This window comes from Elephas maximus, chromosome 5 (genome assembly GCF_024166365.1).
Source record: "Elephas maximus indicus isolate mEleMax1 chromosome 5, mEleMax1 primary haplotype, whole genome shotgun sequence".
NCBI classification, from domain to species: Eukaryota; Metazoa; Chordata; class Mammalia; order Proboscidea; family Elephantidae; genus Elephas; species Elephas maximus.
In genome coordinates this window covers 46,430,591-46,445,981 of record NC_064823.1, presented here as the reverse complement: position 1 = coordinate 46,445,981, position 15,391 = coordinate 46,430,591, and the positions used below count along the sequence as shown (strand labels likewise).

Below are 15,391 nucleotides of genomic sequence, written 5' to 3'. Positions count from 1 at the left end.
ACGACCTTGAGTATATCCCTCCTGAATTTAGAGACCATCTCAAGAATAGATTTGATGCACTGAACACTAATGACCGAAAACCAGATGAGTTGTGCAGTGACATTATGGACATCATACATGAAGAAAACAAGAGGTCATTAAAAAGACAAGAAAGGAAGAAAAGGCAATAATGGATGTCAGAAAAGACTCTGAAAGTTACTCTTGAATGTAGAGTAAGTAAAGTGAAAGGAAGAAATGAAGAAGTCCAAGAGCTGAGCAGAAGAGTTTAAAGGGCTGCTACAGAAGACAAAGTATTATAATGAAATGTGCAAAGACCTGGAGTTGGAAGACCACAAAGGAAGAACAAGCTCGGCATTTCTCAAGATGAAAGAAATGAGGAAAAAATTCAAGCTTTGAGTTTCAATATTGAAGGATTCTATGGGCAAAATACTGAATGAGGCAGGAAGCATCAAAAGAAGATGGAAAGAATACAGAGTCACTATACCAAAAAAAATTGATTGACGTTCAACTATTTCAGGGCGCAGGATACAATCAAGAACCAATTGTACTAAGGAACAGATCTAAGCTACCCTGAAGGCATTTGTGGAAAACCAGACTCCAGGAACTGAAGAAATGCTAACTGAGATGTTCCAACAAACAGATTCAGTGTTGGAAGTATTCACTTATCTATGCCAAGAAATTTGGAAGACAGCTACCTGGCCAACCTATTGGAAGAGAACCGTATTTGTACCCGTTCCAAAGAAAGGTGACCCAACAGAATGAGAAAATTATTAAACAATATCATTAACATCACACACAAGTAAAATTTTGCTGAAGATCATTCAAAAGTGCTTGCAGCAATTCATCAGCAGGGAACTGCCAGAAATTCAAGCCAGATTCAGAAGATGATGTGGAACAAGGGACATCATTGCTGATGTCAGATGGATTCTGGCTGAAAGCAGAGAATACCAGAAAGATGTTTACCTATATTTTATTGATTATGCAAAGGCATTCAACTGTGTAGATCATAACAAATGATGGGTAACATTGCGAAGAATAGGAATTCTGGAACACTTAATTGTCCTCATGAGGAACCTGTACTTAGACCAAGAGGCAGTTGTTCGAACAAAACAAGAGGATACTGCATGCGTTAAAGTCAAGAAAAGTATGTGTCAGGGTTGTATCTTTCCACCATGCCTATTCAATCTGTATGCTGAGCAAACAATCCAAGAAGCTGGACTATATGAAGAAGAACAAGGCATCAGGATTGGAGGAACACTCATTAACAACCTGTGTTAAGCAGATGACACAACCTTGCTTGCTGGAAGTGAAGGCTTGAAGCACTTACTGATGAAGATCAAAGACTACACCCTTCAGTATCTATTACACCTTAACATGAAGAAAACAAAAATCTTCAAAACTGGACCAATAAGCAACATCATGATAAATGGAGAAAGCACTGAAGTTATTAAGGATTTCATTTTACTTGGATCCACAATCAATGCCCATGGAAGAGCAGTCAAGAAATTAAACAATGCATTGCACTGGACAAATCTGCTGCAAAAAATCTCTATAGAGTGTTAAAAAGCAAAGACGTCACTTTTAGGACTAAGGTGTGCCTGACCCAAGACATGGTGTTTTCAATGGCCTCTGGTGCATGTGAAAGTGGGACAATGAATAAGAAAGATTAAAGAAGAATTGATGCCTTTGAATTACCGTGTTTGCAAAGAATATTAAATATATCACAGATTGCCAGAAGAAGGAATAAATCTATCTTGGAAGACGTATTGTCAGAATGCTCCTAAGAAGGAAGGATGGCAAGACTTCATCTTACACACTTTGAACATGTTATCAGAAGGGTCCACTCCTTGGAGAAGGACATCATTCCTGGTAAAGTGGAGGGTCAATGAAAAAGAGGAGGACCTTCGACGAGATGGATTGACACGGTGGCTGCAACAACGGGCTCAAGCAAAATGATTGTGAGGATGGTGCAGGACTGGGCAGGGTTTCATTCTGTTATAGTGTGGCTATTGAGCTAGAACTGACTGGTCGGCACCTAACAACAACAACAACACATACAAATATTCACATTAGAAATTCTCGAAATTGAGGTAAGTATTGTACCTATACTGGAAGGTACATTTTAAAATAAAAATTATCAAACTCACCTTGTCTTTGAATTCCCCATTAAAAGCAAATTTGTTTTTTGGTTTTCCTTCTGGCACTTTATAATGTTTAAACCAATCAAGGGTAGCTTCCAAGTAACCTGGTTTATACTTCTTCACATCACCAATGTCTGTAAAACGAAAAAACAAAAAGTCCTTTGTTAAAAATCAAAATTCATTTTATTTAACGGTAGAACATTGGACTCGAGGAGGCAGGAAACACAGGTCTTGTCAAAGTCTGCTGCTAAGTAGCAGCATGATTGTTGACATGTGTCTTATCACCTCTGAGCTTGTTTTTTTCATATATAAAACATTATTCCTTCGTTGTACAAACATTTATGAAGCACCTTCAGACACTGTGGTGGGTACAAACGGTAAGAAACTGAGTATAACAAAGTTTTTTTCCTCCAGGAGCTCAGGATTCTAGTTAAGAAAAGCAGACAAATAGACAACAAATTTCAGTAAAGTGAGAAAAAAAAAAAAGGTTCTAACAGATATATTCAAGAATGGAAAAGTTACATAATGCGAAGTGAGAGAAAGCATCCTAAAAGAGATGCACATCACCAAGCATACAAGAGGGGAAAAAGGCAGGAAGGAACAGCACACATAAAAGCAAGGAAGTATGTTTCAGAAAACACGAATGTAGGTAGTTTTGCATGGTCAGGATATCAGCTTTACCAAGTTTCAGGTATGTTTACTCCCAAATCATTTATGCCAACTACATCTGTTGTTATAATTAGGAGCCCTAACAGCCAAACTCTTAACCACTGTGCCACCAAGGCTCCAAACACTATACACGCCAGTACATTTCTCAGTACAAAATGAGTTGTCATTTTAAAAAGTTGAGGAAGCGAAGCCAAGATGGCACAGTAGTCCTGTTGTCCCTCTTACAACAAAGGCCTGAAAAAACAAGTGAACTGACAATATACGACAATCTAGGAGCACTGAAGACCAAAGTTGAGGAGCTGGACTGAGCAGCAGGGGAAGGGAGAGACAGTTCAGAAGCAGCAAGGATTTGCCAGACCTGGCCTGGCTGGCACCCTGCAGGCTTATTCAGTTGGCTCCCACAGGCTGAGAAAAACAGTAGTGCTTGGGACGCATTTTCCACATCTGGAGAAACAGGGTGGTGGAGATTCCGCTCAAACCTCCCGGAACCAGGAAGGAGCACTCAGTGCTGAACTGACAAAAGATAAGCACCAGTGTCTAACCTTCTAAAAACCTTCTGCACGGATCAAAAAACCCTCCCCTCCCCTTAGGAAGTAACTCTCTCCCACTTACCTGCCCCCTCCATGCTCTGCTCTGGGTCCTGGCCAGGCTTCAGTGATTGCTGCGCCCCCTGGGCGGTAAGTAGGACCTGTCTACACACTCAGAGCCATTCTCCCAACTTTGGAGAGGGAACAAATTAACAAACTGGAAAAAATAATCTGCCAGCTTCCCTAAGCCAGGAACTGGGGGCTCCAGGACAATGTTAAATAGGAGTGGTGACAAAGGGTATCCTTGCCCTGTTCCTTTCTCAAGGAGCATGTTTTCAGTCTCTGTCCATCAAGAATGATGTTGGCTGTTAGTTTTGCATAGATACCCTTTATTACGTTGAGAAATTTCCCTTCTATACCTATTTTATTGAGAGTTTTTCTCAGGAATGGTTGTTGAACGTTGTCGAATGCCTTTTCTGTGTCGACTGAGGTGATCATGTGATTCTTTTCTTTCCTTTTATGTGGTGGGTTATCTTGATTGATTTTCTAATGTTCAACCATCCTTACATACCTGGTATGAATCCTACTTGGTCATGGTATTTTTTTTTTTTATTTTAAATATGATGAATTCTATTGGCTAGAATTTCATTGAGAATTTTTGCATCTATAATCATGAGAGAGACTGGTCTATAATTTTCTCTTTTTTTGGGTGTTTGGTATCAGGGTTATGCTGGCATCATAGAATGAATTCGAAGTATTGCACCAGTAAGGATTACACCAGTATTACTCAAAATAGTTTGAGCAGTACTGGTATAAGCTCTTCTCTGAATGTTTCATAGAATTCACCAGTGAAGCCATCTAAACCAGGGCCTTTTTTTGTTGGGCGTTCTTTTATTACCTTTTGAATCTCTTGTCATGGGTCTGTTCAGATGTTCAATATCATTTTGTGTTAGTTTTGATAGGTAGTGTGTTTCTAGAATTTGTCCATTTCCTCCAGCTTTTCAAATTTGTTGGAGTATAGTTTTTCATAGTACTCTGTTATGCTCCTTTTTATTTCAGTTGGGTCTGTTGTAGTGCTGCCCATTTCATTTATTTGTGTCCTCTTCTGTTTTTCTTTTGTCAATTTGGCCGGTGGTTTGTCAATTTTGTTGATCCTCTCAAATAACCAACTTTTGGTTTTGCTGATTCTTTCCATTGTTTTTCTACTCTCTATTTCATTTATTTCTGCTCTGATCTTTACTGATTCTTTTATTCTGGTGGCTGTGGGATTCTTTTGCTATTCTCTACTTGTTCAAGTTGTAGGGTTAATGTTTTGACTTTGCGCCTTCCTTCTTTTTGGATGTGTGCATCTATTACTATAAATTGACCTCTCAGCACTGCTTTGCTGTGTCCCAAAGATTTTGGTATGATGTGTTTTCATTCTTGTTTGTGTCTAGTAATTTTTTAATTCCATCTCTGATTTCTTCTACCCAGTGGTTTTTAAGCAGAGTGTTATTCAGTTTCCATGTAACTGATTTTTTTTCCTTGCTCTTCCTGTCGTTAATTTCTACTTCAACGGCGTGGTGAAAGAAGATACTTTGTATTATCTCAGTGATTTGGATTTTGTTGAGGGTTGCTCTGTGGCCTCAGATGTGGTCTATTCTGGAGAATGTCCCATGTGTGTTGGAAAAGAATGTGTACGAGGGAGGGGAGGGATGCGGATGGAAAAACACTAAATAGACAATATCTATGAGGTAACACTGGTGAAGGGTAAGATAGTACACAATACTGAGAAAGCCAGCACAACTTGTACAAGGCAAGGTCAAGGAAGCTCCATTGTTGTTAGGTGCCGTCCAGTCAGTTCCGAGTCATAGTAACCCCATGCACAACAGAACGAAACACTGCCCGATCCTGACCATCCTTACAATTGTTGTTATGCTTCAGCTCATTGTTGCAGCCACTGTATCAATCCACCTCGTTGAGGGTCTTCCTCTTTTCTGCTAACCCTGTACTCTGCCAAGCATGATGTCCTTCTCCAGGGACTGATCTTTCCTGACAACATGTCCAAAGTATGTAAGACCCAGTCTCGCCATCCTTGCCTCTAAGCAGCATTCCGGACGCACTTCTTCCAAGACAGATTTGTTTGTTCTTTTCGCACTCCATGGTATATTCAATATTCTTCACCAACACCACAATTCAAAGGCGTCAACCCTTTGTCTTCCTTATTCATTGTCCAGCTTTCGCATGCATATGACGCGATTGAAAATCCCATGGCTAGGGTCAGGCACACCTTAGTCTTCAAGGTGACATCTTTGATCTTCAACACTTTGAAGAGGTCTTTTGCAGCAGATTTACCCAATGCAATGTGTCTTTTGATTTCTTGACTGCTGTTTCCATGGCTGTTGACTGTGGATCCAAGTAAAATGAAATCCTTGACAACTTCAATCTTTTCTCTGTTTATTATGATGTTGCTCACTGGTCCAGTTATGAGGATTTTTGTTTTCTTTATGTTGAGGTGTAGTCCATACTGAAGGCTGTGGTCTTTGATCTTCATTAGTAAGTGCTTCAAGTCCTCTTCACTTTCAGGAAGCAAGGTTGTGTCATCTGCATAGTGCAGGTTATTAATGCATCTTCCTCCAATCCTGATGCCCCGTTCCTTTTCATATAGTCCAGCTTCTCGTATTATTTGCTCAGCATAAAGATTAAATAGGTATGATGAAAGAATACAACCCTGATGCACACCTTTCCTGACTTTAAACCAATCAGTATCCCCTTGTTCTGTTCAAACAACTGCCTCTTGATCTATGTAAAGGTTCCTCATGAGCACAATTAAGTGTTCTGGAATTCCCATTCTTCACAATGTTATTCATAGTTTGTTATGATCCACACAGTCGAATGCCTTTGCATAGTCAATAAAACACAGGTAAACATCCTTCTGGTATTCTCTGCTTTCAGCCAGGATCCATCTGACATCAGCAATGATATCCTTGGTTCCATGTCCTCTTCTGAAATTGGCCTGAATTTCTGGCAGTTCCCTGTTGATATACTGCTACAGCCATTTTTGAATGATCTTCAGCAAAATTTTGCTTGCGTGTGATATTAATGATATTGCCCTATAATTTCCCCATTCGGTTGGATCACTTTTCTTGGGAATAGGCATACAGATGGATCTCTTCCAATCAGTTGGCCAGGAAGCTGTCTTCCATATTTCTTGGCATAGACGAGTGAGCACCTCCAGTGCTGCATCTGTTTGTTGAAACATCTCGATTGATAGTCCATCAATTCCTGGAGCCTTGTTTTTCTTCCATGCCTTCAGAGCAGCTTGGACTTCTTCCTTCAGTACCATCAGTTCCTGATCATATGCCACCTCCTGAAATGGTTGAATATCAACTAATTCTTTTTGGTATAATGACTCTGTGTATTCCTTCCATCTCCTTTTGCTGCTTCCTGCATCGTTTAATATTTTCCCCATGGAATCCTTCACTATTGCAACTCAAGGCTTGATTTTTTTCTTCAGCTCTTTCAGCTTGAGAAACTTTGAGCATGTTCTTCCCTTTTGGTTTTCCATCTCCAGCTCTTTGCACATGTCATTATAATACTTTACTTTGTCTTCTCGAGATGCCCTTTGAAATCTTCTGTTCAGTTTTTACTTCATCAATTCTTCCTTTTGCTTTAGCTGCTCGACGCTGAAGAGGAAGTTTCAGAGTCTCCTCTGACATTCATCTTGGTCTTTCTTTTTGTCTTTTCACTGACCTCTTGCTTTCTTCATGGATGATGTCCTTGATGTTCTTCCACAACTCATGTGGTCTTTGGTCAGTAGTGTTCAATGCATCAAATCTACTCTTCAGATGGTCTCTAAATTCAGGTGGGATATACTCAAGGCAGTGTTTTGGCTCTTGTGGACTTACTCTGATTTTCTTCAGTTTCAGCTTGAACTTGCATAGGAGCAATTGATGGTCTGTTCCACAGTCGGCCCCTGGCCTTGTTCTGACTGATGATATTGAGTTTTTCCATCGTCTCTTTCCACAGATGCAGTCAATTTGATTTCTGTGTGTTCCATCTGGCAAGGTCCATGTGTACAGTTGCCGTTTATGCTGGTGAAAGAAGGTATTTGCAATGAAGAAGTCATTGGTCTTGCAAAATTCTATCATTTGATCTCCGGCAATGTTTCTATCACCCAGGCCGTATTTTCCAGCTGCTGATCCTTCTTCTTTGTTTCCAACTTTTGCATTCCAATCACCAGTAATTATCAATGCATCTTGATTGCATGTTCGATCAATTTCAGACTGCAGCAGCTGATAAAAATCTTCCATTTCTTAATCTTTGGCCCTAGCGGTTGGTCCGTAAATTTGAATAATAGTCGTATTAACCAGTCTTTATTGTAGGCGTGTGGATATTATGCTATCACTGATAGTGTTGTACTTCTGGATAGATCTTGAAACGTTCTTTTTGACGATGAATGCAACACCATTCCTCTTTGAGTTGTCATTCCCAGGATAATAGGCTATATGATTGTCCAATTCAAAATGGCCAATACCAGTCCATTTTAGCTCACTAATGCCTAGGATATCAATGTTTATGCATTCTATTTCATTTTTGATGATTTCCAATTTTCCTAGATTCATACTTCATACATTCCAGATTCTGATTATTAATGGATGTTTGCAGCTGTTTCGTCTCATTTTGAGTCATGCCACATGAGCAAATGAAGGTCCTGAAAGCTTTACTCCATCCACGTCATTAAGGTCAACTCTACTTTGAGGAGGCAGCTCTTCCCGAGTCATCTTTTGAGTGCCTTCCAACCTGGGGGGCTCATCTTCCAGCAGTATATGAGACAATGTTCTGCTGCTATTCATAAGGTTTTCACTGGATAATGCTTTTCAGAAGTAGACTGTCAGGTCCTTCTTCCTAGTCTGTCTTAGTCTGGAAGCTCAGCTGAAACCTGTCCTCCACAGGTGACCCTGCTGGTATCTGAATACCGGTGGCATAGGTTCCAGCATCACAGCAACACGCAAGCCCCCATAGTATGACAAACTGACAGACATGTGGGGGGGAAGCTCCGTAGATACATCCAAACTCCGTAAGGGATGGAATTCCTGGGCTGAGAGCTGTGAGGACCATAGTCTCAGAGAACATGTAGCTCAACTGTCATACATAGCTCATAAAGAAAATGTTCTAAATTCAACTTTGGTGAGTAGTGTCTGGGGTCTTAAAAGCCTGTGAGTGGCCAACTAGGATATTCCACTGGTCTCACCCCTTCGGGAGCAAGGAAGAATGAAGAAAACTAAAGATGCAAGGAAAAGATTAGTCCAAAGGACTAATAGACCACATCTACCATGGCCTCCACCGGACTGAGTCTGGTACAATGAGATGGTACCTGGCTTCCACCACTGACTGTTCTGACAGGGATCACAACAGAGGGTTCTGGACAGAGCTGGAGAAAAATGTAGAACAAAATTGTAACTTAAAAAAGAAAGACCAGACTTACTGGTCTGATAGAGACTGGAGAAACCCTAAGAGTATGGCCCCCGGACACCCTTTCATCTCAGTAATGAAGTCACTCCTGAGGTTCACCTTTCAGCCAAAGATTGGACAGGCCAATAAAATAAAATGAGACTAAAGGGGCATACCAACCCAGGGGCAAGGACTAGAAGGCAGGAGGGGACAGGAAAGCTGGTAACACAGAATCCAAGAGTGTTGACATGTCTGGGGGTTGTTAACCAATGGCATAAAACAATATTTGTAGTGTTTAATGAGTAGTTTGTTCTATAAACCGTTATCTAAAGTACAATGAAAATGAAGAAAAATAACCAATGTAATCCATCACGTAAATAAAACAAAAGACAAGAAACACATGATCTTATCAATTGATGCAGAAAAGGCATTTGACAAATTCCAACATCCACTCAAGATAAAAACTCTCAGCAAAATGGGGATAGAAGGAAAATTCCACAACATAATAAAGGATATTTATACAAAGCCAAGAACCAATATCATGCTAAATGGATAGTCTGAAAGCATTCCTCTTGAGAACAGGAACCGGACAAGGATGCCTTTTATCACCAATCTTAACATTGTGCTGGAGGTCACAGTCAGAGCAATAAGGCAAAAAAAGAAATAAAGGGCATCCAAATTGGTAAGGAAGAAGTAAAGATATTCCTATTTGCAGATGATATGATCTTATACACAGAAAACCCCAAAGAATCCACAAGAAAACTAATGGAACTAATAGAAGATTTCAGCAAAGTATGAGAATACAAGATAAATACACGAAACTCAGTTGGATTCCTCAACACCAACAAGAAAATTTTGAAGAGGAAATCACCAAATAAATAACATGTACAATAGCCCACAAGAAGATAAGATAGTTAGGAATAAATCTAACCAGTGACATAAAAAACCCACACAAAGAAAACTATGAGACACTACCACAAGAGACCTACATAAGTGGAAAAACATACCCTGCTCATGGACAGAAAGACTTAACATTGTGAAAATGTCAATTCTACCCAAAGCTATCTACAGATACAATGCAATCTTGATCCAAAGTGCAAGGACATTTTTTACTGAGATGGTGAAACAAATTACCAGCTTCATATGGAAAGGGAAGAGGCTCCAGATAAGTAAAGCATTAGTGAAGAAGAACAAAGTGGGAGGCTTCACAGTACCTGATTTTAGAACCTATTATACCACCACTGTAGTCAAAACAGCCTGGTACTGGTACAACAGATACATAGACCAATGGAAGAGAATTGAGAATCTAGACATAAATTCGTCCAACTATAAGCAGCTGACATTTGACAAAGGCCCAAAGTCCGTTAAATGGGGAAAACAGTCTCTTTAACAAATGGTGCTGACATAATTGAATATCCATCTGCAAAAAAAAATGAAACAAGACCCATATCTCACATCATGCACAAAAACTAACTGAAAATTGATCAAAAAATTAAATATAAAATCTTAAATGATAAAGATCATGGAAGAAAAAATAAGGACAATGTTAGGCCAAAATGTATGTCAAAAGAGACTCTGAAACTTGCTCTTGATGGTTGAGTAGCTGAAATGAAAGGAAGAAATAAGGAAGTAAAAGAGTTGAACAGAAGATTTCAAAGAGCTGCTGGAGTATTAAAATGACATGTACAAAGACCTGGAGATGGAAAACCAAAATGGAGAAACATATTCGGCATTTCTCAAGCTGAAAGAACTGAAGAAAAAATTCAATATTGAAGGATTTTATGGGGGAAAATATTAAACAATTCAGGAAGCATCAAAAGAAAATGGAAGGAATACAAGGAATCACTATACCAAAAAGAACTGGTCGACGTTCAACCATCTCAAACCAACCCAATGCCGTCGAGTCGATTCTGACTCATGGCGACCCTATGGGACAGAGGAGAACTGCCCCATAGAGTTTCCAAGGAGTGCCTGGCAGATTTGAACTGCCGACCTTTTGGTTAGCAACCATCTCAGGAGGTATCATATGAGCAGGAATCAACAGTACTGAAGTTCTTCCTTCAGTCCAAGCTGCACTGAAGGCACTGGTGAAAAACAAGGCTCCAGGAATTGACAGAACACCAATTGAGGTGTTTCAACAAATGGACGCAGCACTGGAAGTACTCACTCAAGAAATCTGGAAGATAGGTACCTGGCCAACTGACTGGAAGAAATCTATATTTATGCCTTTCCCCAAGAAAGGTGATTCCATCAAATGCAGAAAGTATCAAACAATATCATTAATATCACATGCAAGTAAAATTTTACTGAAGATCATTCAAAAGCAGCTGCAGCAGTATATCGACAGGAAACTGTCAGAAACTCAAGCCAGATTCAGAAGAAGATGCAGAACCAGGGATATCATTGCCAATGTCGGATGGATCCTGGCTAAAAGCAGAGCATACCAGAATGATGTTTATCTGTACTTTATTGACTATGCAAAGGCATTTGAATGTGTGGAGCATAACAAATTATGGATAACATTGTGAAGAAAAGGAATTCCAGAACACTTCACCATGCTTATGAGGAACCTATATATAGATCAAGAGGCAGCCATTTGAACAGAACAAAGAGTTACCGTGTGATTTAAAGTCAGGAAAGGTGTGTGTCAGGACTGTATCCTTTCACCATACCTACTCAATCTGTATGCTGAGCACATAACCCAAGAAGCTGGACCATATGAACAAGAATGGGGCATCAGGATTGGAGGAAGACTCATTAACAACCTGCATTGTGCAGATGACACATCTTTGCTTGCTGAAAGTGAAGAGGACTTGAAGCACTTACTGATGAAGATCAAAGACTACAGCCTCCAGTATGGATTACACCTCAACATAAAGAAAACAAAGATCCTCACAACTGGACCAATAAGCAACATCAGGATAAACGGAGAAAAGATCCAAGTTGTCAAGGATTTCATTTTACTTGGATCCACAATCAACACCCAAGGGAGCAGCAGTCAAGAAATCAAAAGATGCATTGGATTGGACAAATCTGCTACAAAACATCTCTTTAAAGTGTTGAAAAGCAAAGATATCACGTTGAAGACTAAGGTGCACCTGACCCAAGCTAAGGTGTTTTCAGCTGTCTCCTATGCATGTGAAAACTGGACAATGAATAAAGAATACCGAAAAAGAGTTGATGCGTTTGTATTACAGTGTTGGAGAAGAACACTGAATAAACCACGGACTGCCAAAAGATTGAACAAATCTGCCTTAGAAGGAGTATAACCACAATGCTCCTTAGAAGCAAGGATGGTGAGACTATGTCTCACATACTTTGGACATGTTATCAGGAAAGATCAGTCCCTGGAGGAGGACACCATGCTTGGTAAAGGGTCAGGGAGGTGACACGCAATGAGGTGGACTGACACAGTGGCTGCAACAATGGGCTTAAGCATCAAAATGACTGTGAGATGGCACAGGACTGGGCAGTGTTTCGTTCTGTTGTGTATAGGGTCGTTATAAGTTGGAACTAACTTAATGGCACCTAACAATTTTTTTTTTTTTTTTTAACAATGACAACAACATTCATGTAGATTGCTTTGTGAATGAGGGGGGGAGAAAATTTTAGATGTGAGTGATCTGGAATGGCTTCTGATAAAATGCATTTTTGCCAAATATTGGATGAAATATGGGAGTGACTTATTCAGATATGTACAGAAAAAGCAGTCCAAGGAAGAAGACAGTAAGCACAAATAGTTTGAAGCACGACAACTGAGTATGTTCATAACGTACCAAGAAAAGTAAGAAAGTCCTGTGGCTGGAGCAGAGTGAGGAAAGAGAGAGGGTTACGAGATCAGATTAGAGGAGTGGCCACAGGCCAGTCACACAGGACTCTAATGGCCACACTAAGGGCAACTGGCTTTGTCTTTTAAAAGAGAAGCTATTGGATGGATCTAAACAGAAGAGAGAACAGGGAGATCTATCCGTTTTGTGAAGAACTGATAGTATGAAGGTAAAAGTGAAAGCAAGAGGCCTAAAAAAGGCTACTGAGAGAGTTGAAGTAGATGAAATATAATGAAGGCCTGGACAAATGTACTTATGCAAAGGTGGTGATAAAGGGTCAGATTTTGAACATACTTAGAAAGCAGAGCTGATAGAAATTGCTGATGGATGGGATGTAGAGTCTGAAGACAGAGCAAGAGAAAGGAGTCAAGTATGACTCTAAGGTATTCAACCTGAAAAACTGAAAGCATATTTAAAGTGCCAAAAGGAGAAAAACACCAACCTAGAATTCTGTACCCATTAGAAAGATAAAGACATTCTCAAATAAATAAAAACTGATGGAATTTGTCACCACTAGACTTGCCTTGCAAGAAATGTTAAAAGAAGTTCTTCAGCGTGAAGGAAAATGAAACAGGCCACAAACTTGGATATATAAGAAAGGAAGAGCATTTGAGAAGGAAGAAATGAAGGTAAAATAAAAGCTTCTATTTCTTCTTATTTTTAACTGGTCTAACAGACAAGAGTTTGTTGAAAATTGTAATAACAATAATATATTATTAATGATTATAGCTTATGGATATGCAAAACAGATATACTTCTTATCTGGTACAATGTTAATTTAAAATGAACTTATATGGCAAACTCTATAGCAACCACTAAAAATAATTTTTAAAAACATAATACCTGACATTTATGAAAAAAATTACTAAATGGTCTCAGTAGCATAATGAAGCAGAAGAGAGGAAATAGATAATGAACCTGATGACAGATTATTAGAATTACCCAACCTTAAGAATACAGAAAGAAAAGACTGATGAAAATAGCCTTAGAAACCTGTAGGGCAATATCAAGGGGTCTAACGTCATATCATTGGAATCCCAGAAGGCAACTAGGGACACACTGGAAGTGAAAAAAAGTTTTTTTTGAGGGAATGAAGGCTGAATGTGTCCTAAATGCTGTGAAAGACATAAATGTAAAGATTCAAGAAGCTCAGGAAACTCCAAACAAAATAATCTGAAAGAAAACCATGCTCAAGTGAGAACCAACGACAGAAGAAACTCTTGAAAGCAGTCAGAGAGTATTACATACAGGGAAACAACAATGTGAATGCCTACAGATTTCTCATCAGAAATCATGGAGGCCAGGAATTAGAACATCTTCAAAGTTCTAAAAGAAAAGAACTGTCATTTCATAATTACAGATCCAGCAAAAATATTTTTTAAAAATGAAGATATCCTCATATAAAGAAAAACCATGAGAATACATCAAGATCAGACATTCTGTATTAGACAAGCTAAAGGAAGTTCTAGCTAAACGGAAATGATACCAGAGAGAAATGTGGAACTTCAAGAATAAAGGCAGACCAACAGAAATGGTATATATCTGGGTAAATTTAATAAACTACTTTTCTCCTCTGAAGTGCTTTAAGATATGTATGACAGTTGAAAGCAAAAATTTTTACAGTGCCTGATGGGGTTCACAATGCATGTGCAGGTAATATATATAACAACTAGAACATAAACCAGGAACAGTAAAGAAATCAACAAGGGACATTGTACTTGAAGCGGTAAAATGTTAACTCTTAACAGACAGGGAAAGGTTAGGTGTATATATTATAATCCCTAGAGCAGGTGCCAAAAGCATATGAAAAAGAAATATAGCCAAAACCAAATAGATAAACTAAATGAAACACCAAAATAATCATACAGACCAAAAGAAGGCAGGAAAGAGAGAAGAGAGGAACAGAAAACAAATGGGGAAAAGAAAAATGGTAGATCTAAATCTAACCACGTCAATAATTAAGACACCAATTAAATTACAGATTGTTACACTGAATTAGAAAAAAAAAAGGACCCAGTATATAGCATCTACAAGGAACCATCTTTAAATATACATATATATTATACAGAGTAAAAAGGGATATAAAAAATAACACCAGCCACTAGTCAAAATACAGCTGGAGTGCCTAGATGAATATCAGAAAGCTAACTTTTAAATAAAGACAAGTACCAAAGAGGGTCTTCACATAATGATAAAAGCATTAATTCACAAAGGACACAGAAAAACTTCTAAATATGTACAGAACAACCAAGCTGCAAAATACATGAAGCAAAACCTCATAGAAATAAAGCGAGATATAGACAAATGACCCACCCACTAAATTGGAGATTCAACAATACACCCAGGGATAGAAGAAATATAAAATCAGTAAGGATGTAGAAGACCTGAATATTATCAAAATACTTGAACTGATATTTATAGAATTCACCCACCATTAAGAGCACAAGACACTTTCTAAAATACAAGAAAATATTCACCAGGACGAACTGTATCTTAGGCCATAATACAAACCATAACAAATGTAAAACAAGTGAAAAAAAATCATGCAAAATAGGTTCCCTTATAATAAGGAAATTCAATTAAAAATAAAAACCAGAAAGACATACAGAAAATTCCCCAAATATGTGGAACTAAACAACACGCTCTAAATAACTTTTGAATCAAAAAGAAAGCCTCAGGGGGAAACTAGAAAATATTGCAAACTAAATGAAAATAAAAATACATTTTAAAATTCCTGGGATGCCACTAAAGCATTGCTTAGGGGGAAATTTGTAACACTGAATACTTACAACTA

At 38.7% G+C, this 15,391-nt stretch overlaps 1 protein-coding gene across 2 annotated transcripts in view; it reads right to left on the bottom strand.

The window, feature by feature from the left end:
- Window positions 1–15,391, bottom strand: part of PPA2 (inorganic pyrophosphatase 2) — a 141,326-nt gene that overhangs the window by 31,345 nt on the left and 94,590 nt on the right. For both annotated transcript variants that reach the window (XM_049885585.1, XM_049885586.1), the window contains one exon: window positions 2,148–2,275. In XM_049885585.1, coding sequence (XP_049741542.1) covers window positions 2,148–2,275 — 128 coding nt within the window. The remainder of the gene's footprint in view (window positions 1–2,147; window positions 2,276–15,391) is intronic.